This window comes from Sceloporus undulatus, chromosome 6, assembly GCF_019175285.1.
Source record: "Sceloporus undulatus isolate JIND9_A2432 ecotype Alabama chromosome 6, SceUnd_v1.1, whole genome shotgun sequence".
In the NCBI taxonomy this organism is placed as follows: Eukaryota; Metazoa; Chordata; class Lepidosauria; order Squamata; family Phrynosomatidae; genus Sceloporus; species Sceloporus undulatus.
This window is the reverse complement of record NC_056527.1, coordinates 85080100-85098563: the sequence shown is the minus strand read 5'-3', so window position 1 is coordinate 85098563 and position 18464 is coordinate 85080100. Positions and strand designations below refer to the sequence as shown.

The 18464-nt window shown below is 40.6% G+C and overlaps 1 protein-coding gene across 4 annotated transcripts in view; it reads right to left on the bottom strand.

The window, feature by feature from the left end:
• The window catches only part of TLK2 (tousled like kinase 2), a 46309-nt gene continuing 27845 nt past the window's right edge, over positions 1-18464 (bottom strand). For all 4 annotated transcript variants that reach the window (XM_042475178.1, XM_042475176.1, XM_042475177.1 and 1 more), the window contains exons 11-22: positions 17970-18106; positions 16909-17061; positions 15225-15291; positions 14056-14153; positions 12304-12385; positions 11181-11272; positions 9481-9570; positions 8035-8204; positions 7101-7239; positions 5542-5653; positions 4296-4403; positions 1-2836 (exon numbers count right to left, since the gene is read on the bottom strand). In XM_042475178.1, coding sequence (XP_042331112.1) covers positions 2663-2836; positions 4296-4403; positions 5542-5653; positions 7101-7239; positions 8035-8204; positions 9481-9570; positions 11181-11272; positions 12304-12385; positions 14056-14153; positions 15225-15291; positions 16909-17061; positions 17970-18106 — 1422 coding nt within the window. In that variant the 3' untranslated portion in view covers positions 1-2662. The remainder of the gene's footprint in view (positions 2837-4295; positions 4404-5541; positions 5654-7100; positions 7240-8034; positions 8205-9480; positions 9571-11180; positions 11273-12303; positions 12386-14055; positions 14154-15224; positions 15292-16908; positions 17062-17969; positions 18107-18464) is intronic.

Genomic DNA, 18464 nt, shown 5'->3' with positions numbered 1-18464 from the left:
AAAAAAAAAAGGAAAAGGAAAAAAGTCACAGTCCGCATTTCTCATCCAGAGTGATTTAACCTGCTTCAGTGATGAACACCATGAAAAGGCAGAGGCTCCTGCTCAGGCACAAACCAAAGGGACTGAAGTTTGGTGGGAGGAGGAGGAAGAAATACAATTTATGACTGAAAGGCTGGGATTTTTACAAAAACAAGCAAACTTAAAAGTAGTTTCATTTGGGATAGGGTTCTCTATAGGTGGTGAACTAGCAGCCAGATGACCAACTGGCATATACACATTTTAACCTGTCCACAGCAAGGAGTTGCTTAATTTCTAAGGAGGGAGAAAGCAAAAGGCCTGAGCATTTACACAACCTGCTTTATGTCTTGTTTCAGCAACAGAAAACTAAGATAAGCCTTATTCCCAAATGGCTGAGATATGTGGCCAAAGTTTCTCGTCCCTCACAAGCAGACAACAGCTCTATTCTGCCATGGCAACCACAACATTTGCATCTGCAACCTGCCTGCTCATGTGTGGCTCCAAGCTGCAATTAGTGAAAGAGCTATGAGTAACCCTGGAATAGATGAACCCTAAAAGTCAGACACACATGCTGGTTTTCCTTCAAGAAAAAGGGGATGCTGGGGTGGGGTGAAGAAGAAAAGACAGAACAGTTGGCTTTATACTTTTGTATATGCCTAGAGAAAATTAAGAACTTGATTCTGTGGGGTGGGGGAGATGAACTCTATTAAAAACTAAGACAACCTTAATAAGGGCAAGGGTATGGGTATTCCTTGCCCCAGATTTTGCCTACTTTCTGTACACAGTAAAAGGAGTCTAAACTGTTCCACCAAAGGACTGCAAGTCAGTTATTTGTTTAAATGCCCACTCCGTCTGTTTTGAGGAACAAAATCACCACACGATCATGAGGAGAAGCCCACCTACTTCAAAAAGTAGACTCATGGGACCAATTAGGTGTGGGATTTTTGTTTCAAAAGCCTTTTAACAGTGCTTTCAGGTATGGTGACATGTTGTATTTCCTTACTTCCACATGCAGTCTCTTTCGATGACATTTAATCAGAGGCATAGATTCCTCTATCAACCACGCTGTATATCTAACCTGGTGATGGAGCCAATGGGAAAAGTTAGGTGGGTACACACACACATTAATCGTGCAAATCCTACCTATCTGATCTGCAGAAGTGTGTACACTACTTTCCAGCTGTGTTTCCCCACTCCTGGGTCCCCCCCCCACCACCAATTCTCAGTATGGCTTGATCACCCTCACTCTGCACCACTGCCTGAAGAAAGCAAAGAAGGGAGCACTGAGAATCAACAGTTGTGAACAAAGAATTTAAATCCTGGCAGACTTTAAGTCCTGGCCAGGTGCCACCATACAGTAAAACTAAAAAATATTATCCGCAAACATCATTTTGGCCACATGTGGGAGTCAAGTTTCAAGCAACTGGATTCTTTGGTTTAAATGTTTTTCTTAACGATTTTAAAAAATAAGGACCGTAAAAAACAAAACAAAATTCTCTTAGATAAAGGAACTGAAACAGAATTCTGTTTTTGAGGATATTTCCTTTGGGGTGTTAATGCACAGCATAGAAAATAAATGTTAAACAGAGAGGAAGAGGGGGAAGGGAGGGTGCTTTGACTAGTGTGTTCTGTCAGAGCCAGCATCCATGTGTGTTGAAGAGAACACTTTGGTCTGAAATAGACTCCAGTGAATCAATCAGAGAACCATGCAAGGAAAGCAGATTTTCTCCCCGCAAAACAGAAATACTTTGATTTATTTTGATTTCAGGTGGGGAGACTACCATCAAGTGTCTGTCCAGAAGCAGCTCTTCTTCTGAGAAGTTTCTCTCTCTCTCTCTCTGTGTGTATTTTTAGAAATCTATGCTCACAGTTGTAATGTAAGCTTTGCATTGCATTGCACTCCCCTCACAGTATATGAGACCAACCTAAGATAAAGGGGGAAAGGACTGCCACATTGACGTGCTAGTTAGTTCACTTTATAACCAGAAAACCAATAGAAATGGTTACTTTGAAACTGAAATTATTTGGGGTAACATGCTAATGCTATGAACAGGCAAGACACCTGATTCCCTTAATGAAGGGCACAAGATGTCTTTTGCCAGTCCCTCAGTGGACCCTCACAGCATTGAACTCTATGGTTTCTTCCGCTTTCCTCCAATGAAATGTAGCCTAAACTTTATTTAAAAGAAAAGAACGTATTTCTTAAATATTGACAGTGGACTAAGTCCAGCCTCTTTACCCTGCCGCCAAGTCCACAATTCGCCACACAACGTGTGCGCACCCTGTGTCATGGAACCGCCCCTGGGTCCGTGGTGTTTGGAAGTTCACAGTACAGTACATGGAACCATCTTTTCCCTCCGCTGCCCTGAGCGGTTAGTGCCTTTGCAGTTAACCAACCTCCTTTCCCCTGGCCACTTAGCTTGACTTAAGTAGCCATAGATCCTTGCCGAGAATCGATGATGCCTTGCTCTACGGATGGGACAAGAACGCAAGAGAAAAAACAAAGAACCTGCTACCGGTTTCTTGAGGCCGTTTTGTGAATTCCTTGCCAATCCCAAGGCTGCATCTCAAAACATGTCTGACTCTCTCGGTTTCTTTCTGCAGTTCCGATTATACGTATATATTTTTGGCCTATTGTTTCTGCTCAGTTTGAAGAGCTGTTATTAGAGGATCCAGAGGTTGAGGCAATAGCAGCCCCAGCTGGGCTGCTTGTTGATACAGATTTGCGGATGTGAGGAAGCAAGTAGGGATCACATGCCAACTGCTGGACATCTATCCGGTCTTCCTTCCGGTATGCCAGGCAGCGCCTGATAAATGCCTGAAAGACAACAAATGGCAAAGAGGAAACTGAGGTGAAAAGATTTGGGAAAAGCAAAAAGCAGAAGTTAAAACTTAACTTCCCTTGACTTATTGAAATTCATCCTTGAATGAATGAAAAATTAGTACTTGGATTACTTTTTGGGGAAAAGGAAGACCAGAAAGAGAACAGGTTTACCTAAACCTTAATTTTCCTGATTAACTGAAATTGCCTGTTCCTTGAATGAATGAAAACAGAGTAAACTCGTCCTCCTCATTTGCAATGTTGATTTGTGTGGATTTGATTATTCACGAATTTTATTAATATGTTCTCTCTAGCAATGTCTAGGTCCTCCAGTGCAACTCTATAGACACAACTCTATGGTCAACGTTAACCAAACGTCACACTGATGAACCTATGGAGAACACTCCAGTAAGCATTTGTACTTCCTCCAGTGCAATTATATTGTCAATGTCTGGTAGCTGTTGACCACAGAGTTGCATTGGAGGACCTAGAGATTCCTAGAGAGGTATTCTCTCAGGTAAAAACAGTGTTTTTGTTATTTGCAGTTTTTCAACATTCACGGGGGTCCTGTGCTCCAAATCCCAGCGACTGTGGGGAGATGAGTGTTATTCCTTTCATGCCAGCCAAGGCATACCCTTGACATTAGTGACTGCTGCTTTACATCTTCAATTGAAATGATATAGGGGGAACTGTTATTTCTCTTTTCCGCCCTCTTCTGTTCTGCTGCCTACTTCCTCCCTCACTCGCTACTGTGAGCTGGTCTCCAGATACACCCCACAGGAGGCGCACAATGAAATAACAGAGTGGAAGTGTAGGAAGAAGCCATTTCTCTTAACTCTCTCCAGGGGGAATTTTAAAGAGCAATACAGCCCGCCCTCACCAACTGCGGGTTTAACGTCTGCAGATTTAAGCATCCGTGGATGGCAAGCCCCATTGCTGCTAATGGCCACGCATGCACGCAGCCATGGCAGAACAGCCGCATGTGTGCCCACTGCTGTTGAAAACCATAGGACCTGAAGTTTTTTTCATCTGCAAGAGGGTCCAGAACAGAAACCCCAGAGATAAGAAGGGCCCACTGTACTCAGTTCAAGAAGAGGCAACTCTGCCAGCTAGCAAATATAATTGCTTCTGAACTTGAGAATCCAGAAGAATGTGTTCCTGCCTGGTGGACATTTGATGCCTCAACACACTCTGGTCTGAATCCTGTTGGTCATTAGCAGTTAAGAGTATACTCACGGAATCAACTGTTTAATGATGAGTCAATATATAGGTAAATCCCACTGACTCAATAGGTCTGTTCTAGTTGGGAATAGTAACAGGATTAATGCCTCCACTGGTGGACAGGCTATCACCAGGCACCATTCTCTGACTGGGAGAAGGCCCCTGCTAAAATTCTCTTTACTATTTTACAGATGGTCAGTTTCATTGCCTGCACCAAATTAATTATTTTTCTTACCTTAGCTTCTGGCGTTACTACTGGCTTTGGAGGAAACTGCACCTCTGTAGCTTTGAGGATTGTATTCTCCTGCAGAATATCCTGCTGAGATTGGTTGTGGCCAAAAGGCTGTAGAAGAGGAGAACAGCAGCTTTTATATTAAGTTGAAAACTTGGGGAGGGGGCAAGGAAGTATGTGTACGTTAAAGAAAAGAACATACTTTATGCTAGTGGTGATTTTTTAAAACATAATTATTCTCACCACCATCTTTTTATATCACATCTTTTCCCTCAAAACTGGTACTCAAGGTAGCTCACAAGATTAAAATAAACACAATAGAGGAAAAACACAGAAAATGTTACTGTTAAAACTTAATTACATTATCTGTAGTATTAACAATTTAAAACATCAATAACAATAATATCAATAAAGCAGTACAGCACACTAGTCTTTAAAAGCAGTCAATTCCTGAAAGCTTGTTGGGAGTAAAACAAGTATTTGTCTGTCAATGGAATGGAGGCAATGAGGGGGGCAGACTACCCTCTTTAGGAAGGGAGTTCTAGAGCCTTGGAGCAGACATTAAGAAGGCTCTCTCCTGTTCTCACCAAATCTGTCGGTAAAGGCAGTGCCACAAAGACAAAGCTTTCCTCCTGAAGACCTCAAAACTTGGGCAGGCTGATATAGAGAAATATAATATTTTAGAAAATCTGGACGCTAGACATATAGGGTTTCCATGTAAATAACTGGAAAACCAGGCTGAACTTCAACTTGTCAGGTATTACATTGTAGTCATCCTGTACACTGTGTATAGCCTATACAGTGTACAGCTCTGTATCTTAAAACATACTCTAGTCATTGCAGTTACGTATCAACTTCTCTCTCATTTCTCTATGAAGCGCAGCTCTCTTTTCCCAAACTCATGGTAAATACCAGGTAAGATGGCAGAACATAGAATGTTAACTAAATACTGCATTCAGGGGTTGCAGATGACTAAAGCCCACAAGACTGTAACACAGAAGTTTTGCCCTTTGGCACTGGCATCTTTAACAGAATCCACTTGCATATTTGAGGAGATGGGGTGGGGGAAGAGAAACCCATCTAAAATTATGAACAACAGAAATGTGCTTTTAAAAGTTTAAAGCCAGAGAGCAAGCCAAAAAGATTCTTAGGAATCTGAAATGTACTACTGAAGATGACACAGAACGACACAGAAGACTTTGCTGTAGCTTTGCTGTCCTTCAACAGTTTCTGTATTATTGTCACTTACTTTTCTGCCATAAAGACACTGATAGAAGATTACTCCCACTGACCAGACATCAACTTTATTTGAAATCTTTGGAGGTTCTTTTCCGACCACAAAACACTCAGGTGGCAAATACCTACACAAAACAGAAAAATTAAGAACTAATGCCTCATTCACTTGTATATATCCCCACATCTTTCCTCACCATCAACCCTTCACCCACTCAAGGAAGAAAGTTTATATATTTATAGATTAGAAAATTTATATTGCCAGGAATGGCAGTAATGTCTTCATGATACACAGCATATTTATGTAGTGCTGGAGCAACAAAAGGAAAGACAGGCCTTTGTCCAGAAGGCCTCTGCTTTAAGTAATTAGACTATGTCTCATACTTCTTGTTTTAAAATGGCATGCAAGAAGTCTCATAAGCCAATCCAACGTTCTTAAAGCACATCCTAAGAAATGCCCACTATTTTTTTTTATTTGCAGCAAGATGCTATGGTATTCTTAGCTCCCTGGCCTTTGCCTTGTATAGAAGATGGAATGAACTAATCTTCTGCTAGAATTATCAGCAACTGACACACATAAGGAAACAACTTCCAAAACGCAAGTAGGCAACTATGGGGGGTTTCACATGGGACCCATTCAGTTCTCAAGGTTGCAGACTCCTCCATCCCATTTTTTAAAATGTACTATTTTTAAAAAATCTCAATGGTGCCCTATACACTCTATGGACCTGGGAAACAATAATGCTATATTCTCCCCTTAGGGGTTCTTTTAGGTCTGAGAACCGTGTTAAAGGCAATTAACAATTAAATACAAATAAGACTGTGTGGGTTTATCAGCATCAAGATTGAAACTGAGACACCTGAAACTTGGCATGCATGCTAAGGAGATCCTGAGGATGTCACTTGGGTTCCCTAATGTTTTAAATGTGTTAATTTATTTAAATATATCTGTTTTTGAAGCCTAGGCTACTACCTTCTATCATTAAGTGGCTGACTTCCCTTATACATCAAAGTCTTGGAAAAAACTATTCTGCTTGGCAATGGAATGCCATAGCCCACTTAGGGGTGAAACAGACTGGTCAACAAACCCAGTTTCCAGCTGGCTTGGGGTGTAGCATGCAGATGGCATATGCCCCCAAGACCCCCAGAAGCTGGCTTCATGCCGCCCAGCTGCCCAGACATGGGTTGGCTTTCGGGCACTTTGACAACACAGTGTTTACATGTCACAGGAATTCTGTAAAGCTGCGGCAGGGTGGGAAAAGACAGCTTTTTGCCGGTGCAAAAAGCTACGGTTGCCACGGCCCCAATGCAGCTTTCTCAGGGGCTGCTTCAAGCCACCTCTTTGGGGTGGTCTGTTCCGCCCCTAAATTGAATCATTTGGTCTTCTTGCTACTCCTCACATTTCAGTCTTCTCTTGCATGAAGGATGCCTTCATTTGCTCCTGATCATTACTTTTTGCATGTTATTAAGGAATGACGTTATGGCAAGAAGTTGAATTTGATACTCTTGGCATTGTTTCTAGATCTATGACATCAGAGAATGTTTTCAGTCTCAGAAATAGATAATAGTACCCACCAGTAAGTGCCAGCCCCTTGAGATGTAAGCTCCATGCCATCAACTGAATTGTAGCTGTCATCATCCATGATCTTTGAGAGCCCAAAATCAGTGATTTTAATCTCACCACATGCAGTACCATTCACCAAGAGGATATTACCTAGAAAATTGGGAGAGAATAAAATTACCTTAATGTGAACATGTCTTACATTGGACGGGTGTAGGTAAAACAGAAGTCTAATCAAAGTAACAACACAGAGACCAACCACACATTTACTTTCAACATACATGACAAATCATCACCAAAAACCACTTTATTGCAACACACACTGCATAAATCCAATTCCCTTGAATATTAAAAAGTCTTTCTTGACTTTCTTTGTTATATTTAATAAAAATTATACTTCCTCAGAGCCCAAGTAGGCTCCCTTTAAATTTAGTGCTGCAATACAAGATGGCAGATCAATGTAGATGAAAGATTAACATGTGTTCCCAGTGGAATAACTCAGTGAATAACCTTAAGATCGCAAAGTCCTGAACTTCAGATAACAATTTCCATACCAATCTTTTCACCCTGGTATAACCTGTTTTCACCATAAAACATACAAGACAATAACCTCTGTTATGACATCAGGTGTTCTGTTGTTGTTGTTTTTTTTTAAATGCACACTTATTATCATGGATAGTATTATTTATAACATCATCAACATGACTGTATTGTACAGCAACAAAGATTAGTCCCAATCCTAAAGTCTTATCAATCTAAAGATTTGAGACTGTTCAAACTATGGTTGCAGAATGCTTTTATGTGAACTGATGAGAGCCAGAAAAGTTGATTGTTATATAATTAATTAAATCAGCAATTCATACAACATAGATCACCAAACAAACAAGAATACATGGTGCCCTGCCTTATTACCTTCATGCTATGTTCCATACTTTACTATAAATATACCTGGTTTGAGATCATAGTGAATAATGGGTGGCTTGATTTCATTTAAATATTTTAATGCATTCACAATCTGCATGATTATAGACCGGGCTTCTTTCTCTGTCATTAATTTGTGCTGTTTCAGGTAGAAGTCCAGATCATTCCCCTCACAGTATTCTAGCACAGTACAAAACCTGGAAGAAACAAAGGGAAACATAATGGCCTATGTTCTTACAACTATGTTGAGAACGAGATATAAATGGGAAAAATTGGGAAATGGCTATTAAGAATCTGGAATACACACCACACAGTTAAACTTTGAGAAGACAGACTAGGAAAAAATTTATCCGAAAATACAGTGTATCACATATTTGAATAAAATACAAGATAAACTTTTACCTCAGATTACATTAAGGACATAATGTAAACATCAGAAATAGTATCTTATGTCTTTATTGTGGAATACGTTTTGGTAAATAGCTATGTTTCAAATAAGAAAAGAAATAATCATCTGAGACATTTCTGACATTTCCCCAAGGTGGCATAAGACAGGCAGTAATAATATTTTTGACTGTACTTTTCCCATTTGGGGAATTCTTCCAGCAGCATAACTCCAGCACATCTGGCAGCTACAGTGCCAATGTTTTAGAAGTGAAGATTTCTTTTTCTAGCCCTTTTTATTTCTCATATTTAATCAGTATTGTGGTTCCTAATTCAGGTTAAATTTCCATTAGCACTCTTCATAAATTTCTGTATATTCAACTACCACTATTTAGGGCAGGGGTAGGTAACCTGCGGCTCGCGGGCCAGATGCGGCCCGGCAAGGCCTTGGGACTGGCCCCAGCCCGGTTCTGCCGCCGATTGCCGCTGGAGCCTTTGGCCTATCAGGAGGAGGCAGGCAAGTGGTGGGTAAGGGGGGCAATTGTCTATAGAAGCCTCTGAAACATGCATTTATATTAACATTTTTTAAAAATCAGCAATTTTTTTGGTGTGACCTCCATTTTTTAAAAAAGTGTGCCCTCCATTTTAAAATTTTGCCCTACATTTGTCCCGGGCTATTTATTTATTTAATTTTAAAAATATTTATTTATTTATTTATTTATTTATTTATTGGCTTCGGCCCCCCAGTTGTCTGAGGCACAGCAACCCGGCCCCCGGCTCAAAAAGGTTGCCTACCCCTGATTTAGGGCATACAGAAACAACGTACTTCCCATTACTCGTTTCCATTTTGCACAGCATGCAAATCCATCCTACAATGAAAGGGGCTAGACAGAAACACACATTTGGGAGAAATGACTGCCTTGGAATAATGCGACTGATATAGTCTAAATGCTCTTTGGGTTTTGAACATTTACTACAAAAATGTATTTAATGTAACTTTCTGGAAGTTACAAAAGCTTCAAGAGGCTTCATCACAAACACTCAAAAAATCTCTCCAACAATATAATTGGTAAAGAGAGCAGCACTTACGAGTCAGTATCCAGCGAGAAATAGTCATATAGCTTAACTATGCGAGGATGATCCAGCTCTTTATGGATTCTGTATTCTCTACATGCATGTCTACAAGAACAAGGCAAACAATCAAGGATTCTTTATTTTAATTTCTAGTCTTTTCTGTTCTCTCACAGACAGTTTACAAATGAAAACTAAAGATCATGCTTACATTTTTGCTCAGTCTCAGACTCTACAAAAAGGTTAATTTTAGCCACAGAAAACTCCAGTCTATCCAGACACAACATTCCTGGAAAACGCAGGCTTGTGTCGAAGAGAAAGAAATGCATTCAACAATACTCCTCTACCTCCTGCTTGTCCAGTCCAAACTTAGCGTAAGAATAAAATAATGAAGGTTTTCTCACAGATCATGACTAGATGTAAAGAGTGGGGGGGGGGGATTTTAAAGTACAGCCAGCCCTTCATATCCATGGATTTTTTTATCCACGAATTTAACCATCCATGGCTTGAAAATATTAAAAAAAAAAAGAAAAAGAAAAAAAGAAAGAAAAGATATAAACTCCAGAAAGCAAACCTTGGTTTTGCCATTTTATATATGGGGCACCATTTCATTATGCCACTGCATATAATAGGATTTGAGCATCCACAGATTTTGGTACCCACGGTAAGTCCTGGAACCAAACCCCAGCAGATACCAAAGGCCCACTCTGTACATGCAGGACAAGACACCATTTAGAACTGTTGTAATACCCATCCTCAATTGTAACTCCAGGCCAAAGGCTCCAGGTCAAGGGTGGGAAAAGGACAGCTCATAGGGCTGTGTTTGTAGCCTCAAAGGTAAAAAAACAAAAAACAAAACCAAAAAACCCTATGGGGTGTGTATGGGGATTTTCCACCCCTGAGGATTGAATAAAACTTTTTGGGACAATTCCTGTTAGTGCTGACAATTCCACCACATTCTGCCCTTCTGGGCCAATTTAAGCACAGGGGAGATGCTAAAGCACCAGGATAATATGCTGTTTCTTAGTGCTCTTTCTCTGCAGAAGCAAGGGGAGATTGTTTTTGAAACAGGAGATGAATAGGAAGTGACTCCTGCTCACTTGCTGATGGTAAAAAGGTCTCTCCTGGCAGCTGAGATGTTCCAGGAAGGCCCGGGAACATGGTAAAATTGCCTCTATGAACCCTAAGGAGCATTTAAGGGCAAAAAAAGGTGTGTGTATGTGTGTGGGGGGTTCTGACAGGAGCAGTTGCAGAGGGGGATATGTGCCTCAAAGGGCTCCTGGGGGCTAATGTGACCCCGGGGGGATTAACGTGGCCCCTCTTTTACAGTTGCTCACCCCTGCACCAGGATTTTTCTTACTGCTCTTTCTCTGCAGAAGCAAGTTGCCTTATATCCTAGATCCACCTGGTGGTCTCAACTGAAGTAAGACCACTGAATTGACTACTAATTGCATCAACATTGATTCAATCAATTTATTCTAAATGGGATTAGCCTTTAAATTGAAATCTATGCTAGTCTTTCTTCCCTCTTCTGAAACAATTTCATTTCTCGATAGGTCTTGCCTCTCCAGCCATTTATTGAACTAAGTGGACAATGTTTCAGTGTTATGTTCACAGGAAGTAGGAACCTCTTGCTTCTTTTCAAACAGATATGAGAGGAAATCAAATTTACATTAATGTATCTTTTTCTAACTACATTACCATTCAGAGCTACTTACTTGTGGTAGTTCTCTTTCTTTTCATCCCTCCAGTTTTTATTTAGCTGATGAATCTTTACTGCTACGTATCTCTGTTCTGTTAAATCGAATGCCTGAAAGAGGAGAGGGAAAGTTCACCTGCTGCTCCAGAACACCATTAGAGATTACACTGATTTCACAGGAGAAAAAAAATCAGTCAAATCAAGCCAACTTTAAAATTTGTATTTTTGTGTGTAAAGTATATCCCGTCAAACACTACCAGTGCAGTGCAAAGAAAATGGAGCCAGAAGCAGCAGTTAATCATCTAATTTCAACAAAAAGTGATGCCTAGCACCCCAGCTGCTTTCACAAAGACTAGCAAAGTGTAATTACAGATTTTTTGAGTAGGCAAATTGTTCCTTGGCGTCCCCAAAGAAATGTCTGTAAGTAACACAATGCCTTCCAGCATCTGCTATCCCACTCCCCATTTTTGTAATTTGATGGCTAGGCATACTACAAACCAAAGCACTGGTCTTTAAGTTCATCCTCTCTACTTCCCCAAAAAGTCTCTGAGACTGGAAGTGATTGCAGAATATAAATATAACAACTGGCCTTTATAGCTTCTCAATTACAATGTAAATATTTTTTTAAAAAGCAGCAAAAGAGTGCTACAAGCCATGGTTGCTACCTAGTAAATTAGGGCTGTGGGAAACATGTGGAAATGGATGTAGCAGTGAGCCCAAGGCTGTGAGGAAGATATCCCTAAGCTTCATATAACACTTCTGACATAAGTCAGATTCTATGAGTTAGCCAGGCTGTAGTCTCTTTTAAACAGAATGCCATCATACCAAGCATGCAAATGTTTACATGCTTCCAAATATATCTGCAAATCAGGTTTCTGAGGATAAAACAAATATGGATCAAGTTCAAAACTAAGAAAAGCTACTGAGGTGAGGTCATGCAGTTGTCTTTTACCAACTCAGACCTTTGTCATAGCATGACAACTTGACTCTGCTCCAATTGGTCAGTAGCTCTACAGATTATCAGCCAGAACTTTTGTTCTGCTCTATTTCCTGAGTTACCATGTAACAACAATTTCAGCTTCTGAACTTTTTAAACACCAACTAATGACTACTGAATAAGGTAAAAAAGCAAACCAACTTACCTTATATACCTCACTAAATCCTCCTCTGCCCAGGAGATGAAGCAACAAATATCTGTCATTTAGTGTTGGGTGGTCTTTAAACCTGGAGAGGAGAGAAGATTTTATCTATACAGCACATAAGATATCCTCATCACAAACAGGTCACTAATCTGAATTACTGAGGGTTGTAAATATTCTTGCAAATGAAATCTCTCTCAGCCTTCAGTCAGGAAGAGGTCCAAGCACTGAGATGACTTGGCCATCTGTTTCACAGGCAAAGATTTTTTTCCAGGATAACTAAGGACCTTCAATCATCAGTAATGATGTCAAATTCTTCCTTCATGGTCTTGTATCCTCACCTGACTACCTTGACCTTTTATTTTTGTTTTCTTCTTGTTTCTCCTCTGTGATGCCTACACTGCTCTAATTAAAATGTATACTTCCAATGTCTTACTGTCACCGACTACCCCTAGTTCAATTTGTCTAAAGCTCTTAAATTTAAAAAGTAGATTGCTTCAATATTTTTGGCACAATGAGATCATGTCTCCCCATACAATCCAGTTTCAGATTTATAGAGTGGACCCTCGGTATCTGCGGGGATCTGTTCCGGACTCCCTTCGCGGATACCAAAATCCGCAGATGCTCAAGTCACATTGTCTTTAATGGTGGCATGGCCACGTGGCTGCACCACCATTAAGGACAATGGGACAAAAGTCCCTTGCCCCCCTCCTCCTTCCCTCTCTCCCTCCTTCTTCTGAGGTGCCTACCCCGGCTTGGCTTTGGGGACAGAGTTCGCTGCTCAGTCAGCTGAGGCTGGGACCGGGGCCAAGGCTTGAGTCTCAGAGCCCCGTCCCCAGCCTCTGGTGCTCCACATCCTGGCCCCAGCTCCCTCTGACCAATGTGGTTCCAAGGGAGCCGGGCCAGGGCCTGGGCTTGGGTTTTCGAGCCCAGAGGCTCCATCCTAGGTACTAAGTCTGGGGATGGGGCTCCAAGACTCAAGCCTTGGCTCCAGTTCCGGCTGACTGGGCAGCAGACTCTGTCCCCAAATCCAAGCCAAGGCAGAAGCCTCAGAGGAAGGAGGAAAGGAAGGGGAAAGGAAGGAAGAAGGGAGAGAGGGAGGAAAGAGAGAGGTAGGGACTTTTGTCCTCAATGGTGGCACAGCTGCATGCACGCTGTCACTGGGGACAATATGGGGTTGCCATCCATGGATATACAAATCTACGGATGGCAATTCACTAAGGAGGGCCTACTCTAAATTTTTAAAAGTTGCTTTAACTTCATTTATAAGGACCCTACAGCTCATGGCTACAGGGTATCTATAAGAGCAAAACCTACAAAGAACTGTGAGTTAATCACACCTGCAACTGACAACAGATAGGAGAGGAGTGGAAGCATCTCTTACATCCCCTGGAATGTAAGAGATGGTGTTTTTGCCGGCCTGGCAAAAACACCAGGTGAAATTTCTGACAAAAATTGGGACATCTCTCCCCAAACCTCAAGTATATTCCAGAAGAAGAGATAAAAAGCATGTGTGGAGGATACATCCAGTTTAATTTAGACTCTAAGAGCTCTTTTTCACACTCAGGTTAACTTATAATCAACAATGGCACTTCATCAGTAATGAAGTAGTTAGCGGTGAATCTGTCTAGCAATGGTACTTCAGAGGCGCATGTAAATTGTTTTTGTGGTATGTCTCCTAATGACATATTCAAATACTTTTGAAAGATTTTTTGCATTCTTATAATCTACAGCATTCCTATGCTGGGTACTTACTGTGAATTATCTTCATTGTGTATTCTTTTTAATTCCCTGATATGAAGATTTCTAACCCTCTCTAACCGCTCCAGTTCTGCCTGGATTTCTGCTTCTTCCTGTACCAAGAGAAAGATCAATCTAAATCCATTGGTTGATTAAAATTTAGCCACTCTGTTGAATTCTAACAAAATGTTGCAAAAGAGACACAAAAGAAGAAAGAAAAGTAAAGAAAAAAGAAAAGAAAGCTATTCACAATTTCTTGTATCATTCAGAAACTGTACATCCCCACTCTAATGTTCAACATAAAGGGTTGTATTACCACTTGCCCCCAATTTACACAATTCAGTTATGATTGACATATGGCAATGACACCTTTTATCCCAATTACATGCACTTTTTTCATGTGGAATAATCCTCAGGATCAGTGGTAATCCTCTGAAGTTCATGGTAGTGAAGTGTCCAGGGTAAGGAGGGCAGAATAACTCAGTGAACCAGTCTTTTGTGAACAGTATGCAAACAGGTACTGCTAGCACAAGACTGTCTGCACAGCAAGAGAAACCCACGCCTGTTCCACTGCTAATTGGTTAAGTAACTGTGACGTCAAAATTGAAGAAATGCCATTCTTTGCTTATTGTGGGAAAGAGCTTATTTATAATTGGTCGTGTTCAATAGTGTGCCAATGAATGGCAGAATCACAGCAATGGCAGATTTTTTTCCTGCAAACTGCTGAGCTCATCATTTTCACATTGCTGCTGCACTAGGCAGTTAACAGACTAGAGTTGTGTATGTCTCATAGCACAACTATGGCTCATGCAGTAAGACACAGACCATATACACATCACCTGAATATGTGTTGTAGGGAACCCCCAGCATTTTCTGAACCACATTAGAATTCTTGGACAAAGAGGAAACAAGCAAGTGTGAAAAATCATAGTTTTAGATACACATGCATCCAGAATAAAGCGGGATGCAGCAACTAGTATTTGAAACACTTTCACAAGATGTATAGGCATAAAGGTATAAGACTGCTGTTGAGATTGATGCTGAAGAGTTATACTAAAAGTGTTTATTAGTAAGTGAGATGAAAGAATGAATAAAGAACTGAATCAGTGTCTGAAAGAGGAGGAGATGAGACAGCAGATGAAACCAGTGAGTCCTGAAGTTATTTGCAATAGGTTTTCTTTTACCTTTTTAAGATGACCTAGGCGGAGTTTGAAAATTTCCTCCTGTTCATGATATTCTGCTAGTGTTAACCTGCAAGCACATAAAAATAAGACAATTTAATTTATTTATGTATATTCTACCTTTCTCCCAAGAAGGGATTCAATATAGCTTACAATAATAAGGAAATATGGTCTTTCAAATAGCCTGGATCTAAGCCATGTAGGAATTTAAAGGTCAAAACCAGCACTTTGAATTCTGCCCGGAAATGGATTGGTAGCTATTTCAATAGTTACATAATCCCTGTAATCAGCTCCTCTCAACAGCCTGGCTGCAGCTGAAGTTTCTGAACAGTTTCCAAATGCAGATCTACACAGAACAGGTTACAGTACTCCAAACAGGATGTAATCAAGGGATATGTCACCTGACATCTCAAGGAATGGCTGCAGCTGGTGCACTAGTTTTAACTGTGCAAATGTACTTCCGGTCACAGTAGAAACCTAGGCATCCTGAGATTTCAGCTAAAGTGTAACCTCAACCAGCACAGGCTGAATTCTTATTCCCTGGTTGTTTCACCTTATTAACCGTGTCTTTCCAATATGATCAGGGCCTTTCCTTGCCCTTCTATCCAAGATCCTTTCTGACTGGACACACCAAGGACTGAGAAAAAACTTTCTGCTTGCAAGGTGTGTACTCTACCACACAGTTATGCCTTGGGTGCTCATTCTCCTGGTGACTATGAAAGCACAGTTTGAACTATGATAACTGTCATCCTTCATCCTATGAGGGAGTGAACAGATAGGCCTAGCTTCACCAGGGCTAGCCTGAAGAAGAAGAGCCCTCCCTCCAGTCCATCTGCCTTGGTCCAGGCCTCAGAGGAAGACAATAACCACTGGACCCTTTCCCCTTCCCCACCACCATTCCCTTCTCCTTTTGTGTTGTGTCTTTTAGATTGTAAGCCTGAGGGCAGGGAACTGTCTAATTAAAAATAATAATTGTAAGCCACTCTGATAGCCTTTAGAGCTGAAGGGTGGGGTATAAATATCATAAACAAACAAACAAATAAGGCTGCAATATTAAACAGACTAGAGAGTAACTTCCACTGAATACAATGCTTACTTCGGAGCAAGTATGCTTGAGGGACATGATGAGTCTGTCTGCAAGATTGAGGTAGAAAACTCAGAAAGTCTTTTACACAGACAGTACAGTCATGCCTCTGTATCTATGGATTCCTTATGCATGGATTCAACTATTCATGGTTCAGAAATATTAATACTCTCTCTCTCTCCAATAAGCAAACTTTGATTTTGTCATTTTACATAAGGGGCACCATTTCTATGCCATTGTATTTAATGGGAGCTGAGCATCCATGGATTTTGGTATCCATGGAGGATCTTTGAACCAAACCTCAGTGGATACCAAAGGCTTATTGTATTTGCTAATAAGCAAACACTGTATTAAGAGTCGAAGATTACAATAATAAAAAGAAGGCAGTATTGGTTCTAGTTAATAGAATTGGGAGCATGTGTACATAAGCACAAACTCCAAACATTAAGAGCAACTTCTTTTCTATTATACCAGTGGGCTTACTGAGGAAGACATTCCAACAGTTTCATATAACCAGGGAGTCCTACCACTGTAACGTCTTGAGATCTTCAGCTATAAGTTATGGCTTGCATCCTTGTATACTGAATACTTCGCATCACTTACGTCTCATTTTCTGCTCCGTTGGTCTTGTTCTTACGTTGCTTTTGCTCGTTTGTTGCTGGTGGAGCCTGTCCCATGGCAGGTGGCTTCCGCTTTGCTAACATTTTTCTTTGCCTCTCTATCTCTTCCCTTTGGGAATTTATCCTTTCTTGCTGCCTAAACCAAAGCAGGACACAGACACATAGATCAAAGAGCATAATACATATCCATTAGAATAGTAGATCTGTGGTTTTCTCTGTTACTTCTTGGAAGGAAGAAATAAAAAAAATCTCAGGGAAATATGGCTGCCTATAATCATCCCTGTGAATGCTTAATCCAACTTCTTAGAAAGAATCCTGCAAATTCCATTTCTGAATTTAGAAAGCAATTTCTAGTTTCCAGTTGCAGAGAAAGACATTAAGACACAAAGAAGTTTTTGGATCTGGGGAAGGGGCGTTTCCAGTGATGAGAGGACACTGAAACAGCTTTAAGTTCATCTGTGTCACTCTAAAGAAGCAGTTGCCAACCTGTGCTCCAAGGAGCCCTTAGGACTCCACATGCACTTCCCAGGTGCTCTGTGGCTGCTCCAGGAAAATAAAAGAAATAAAAATTGAATGAAATTAAAAAGTAAGAAATAGAAAGTAACACTACTCCTAAACACTATTAACCTCTAAGACCACAGGGTAGGCCTCTTAGGGGCTCCACTATAGAAAATGATTCTAAAAAGGGCTCTGTGAGTCAAAAAGGTTGGGAACCCCTGCTCTAGACCATGAGTTTGATCCATATGTAGACATTTTTGGAGTAGACCCATTAGCATCAATGGTAAGATAATCGTGACTTGCATGTACAATTTTATAGTTGATGACTTTACATGGAAACCTTTTTTGTTTTGCTAAATGTATCCTTTAAAGTAAGCTACCTTCCTGGGGTTTATCTAAACAACATTAGAAAAATATATTCCCATAATACAGAGAAAGACACTTTTAAGTGACATATGGGTTCATGAAAATAATGAAGTACTAGCAAGTAATGGCTAGTAATTTTTCCCCCCAAGAAAAGGCAGAAGTGGCAGTTATGGCACTTACTTGATAAGGTTTTGGAAAGCATAGCCATCTGTCCATTGCTCAGTGTAAGAGGCACCATGCCGGACTGTGGCAAAGTGACCCAGCCGCAACCGATCCTGCATACTCTTATCTCGGCATGCCATCTTTTCCTGTTTTGACTGGAGAGAGAAGCAAGAGTGTTAAGACTTTTGCCTATGACTGACTATAACACTGTCAAGCAAAGCAAGTCTAAAGTCAAGTTAATGGACAATTCTAAATTTGCAGGGAGATATACAGATTGCCATGTGTAAATGATGATTTGGTTCAAATCACTGATAACCAATTCCTTGTAAAGAAAGAAAAAGAAAACCAAAGCACAACTGTAGGCAATTTGTATAAAAGTTGAGAAGGGAACAAGATTGAGGAGGCACTTTAAAAAACCATTTTCATTTCTAGTCTTCTGGCCACAATTCAAGACAGGGCTTTACAGGCCAAAAATTGTAAATGATTTGAGCCCCCCCCCCCACCTTTTGTGTG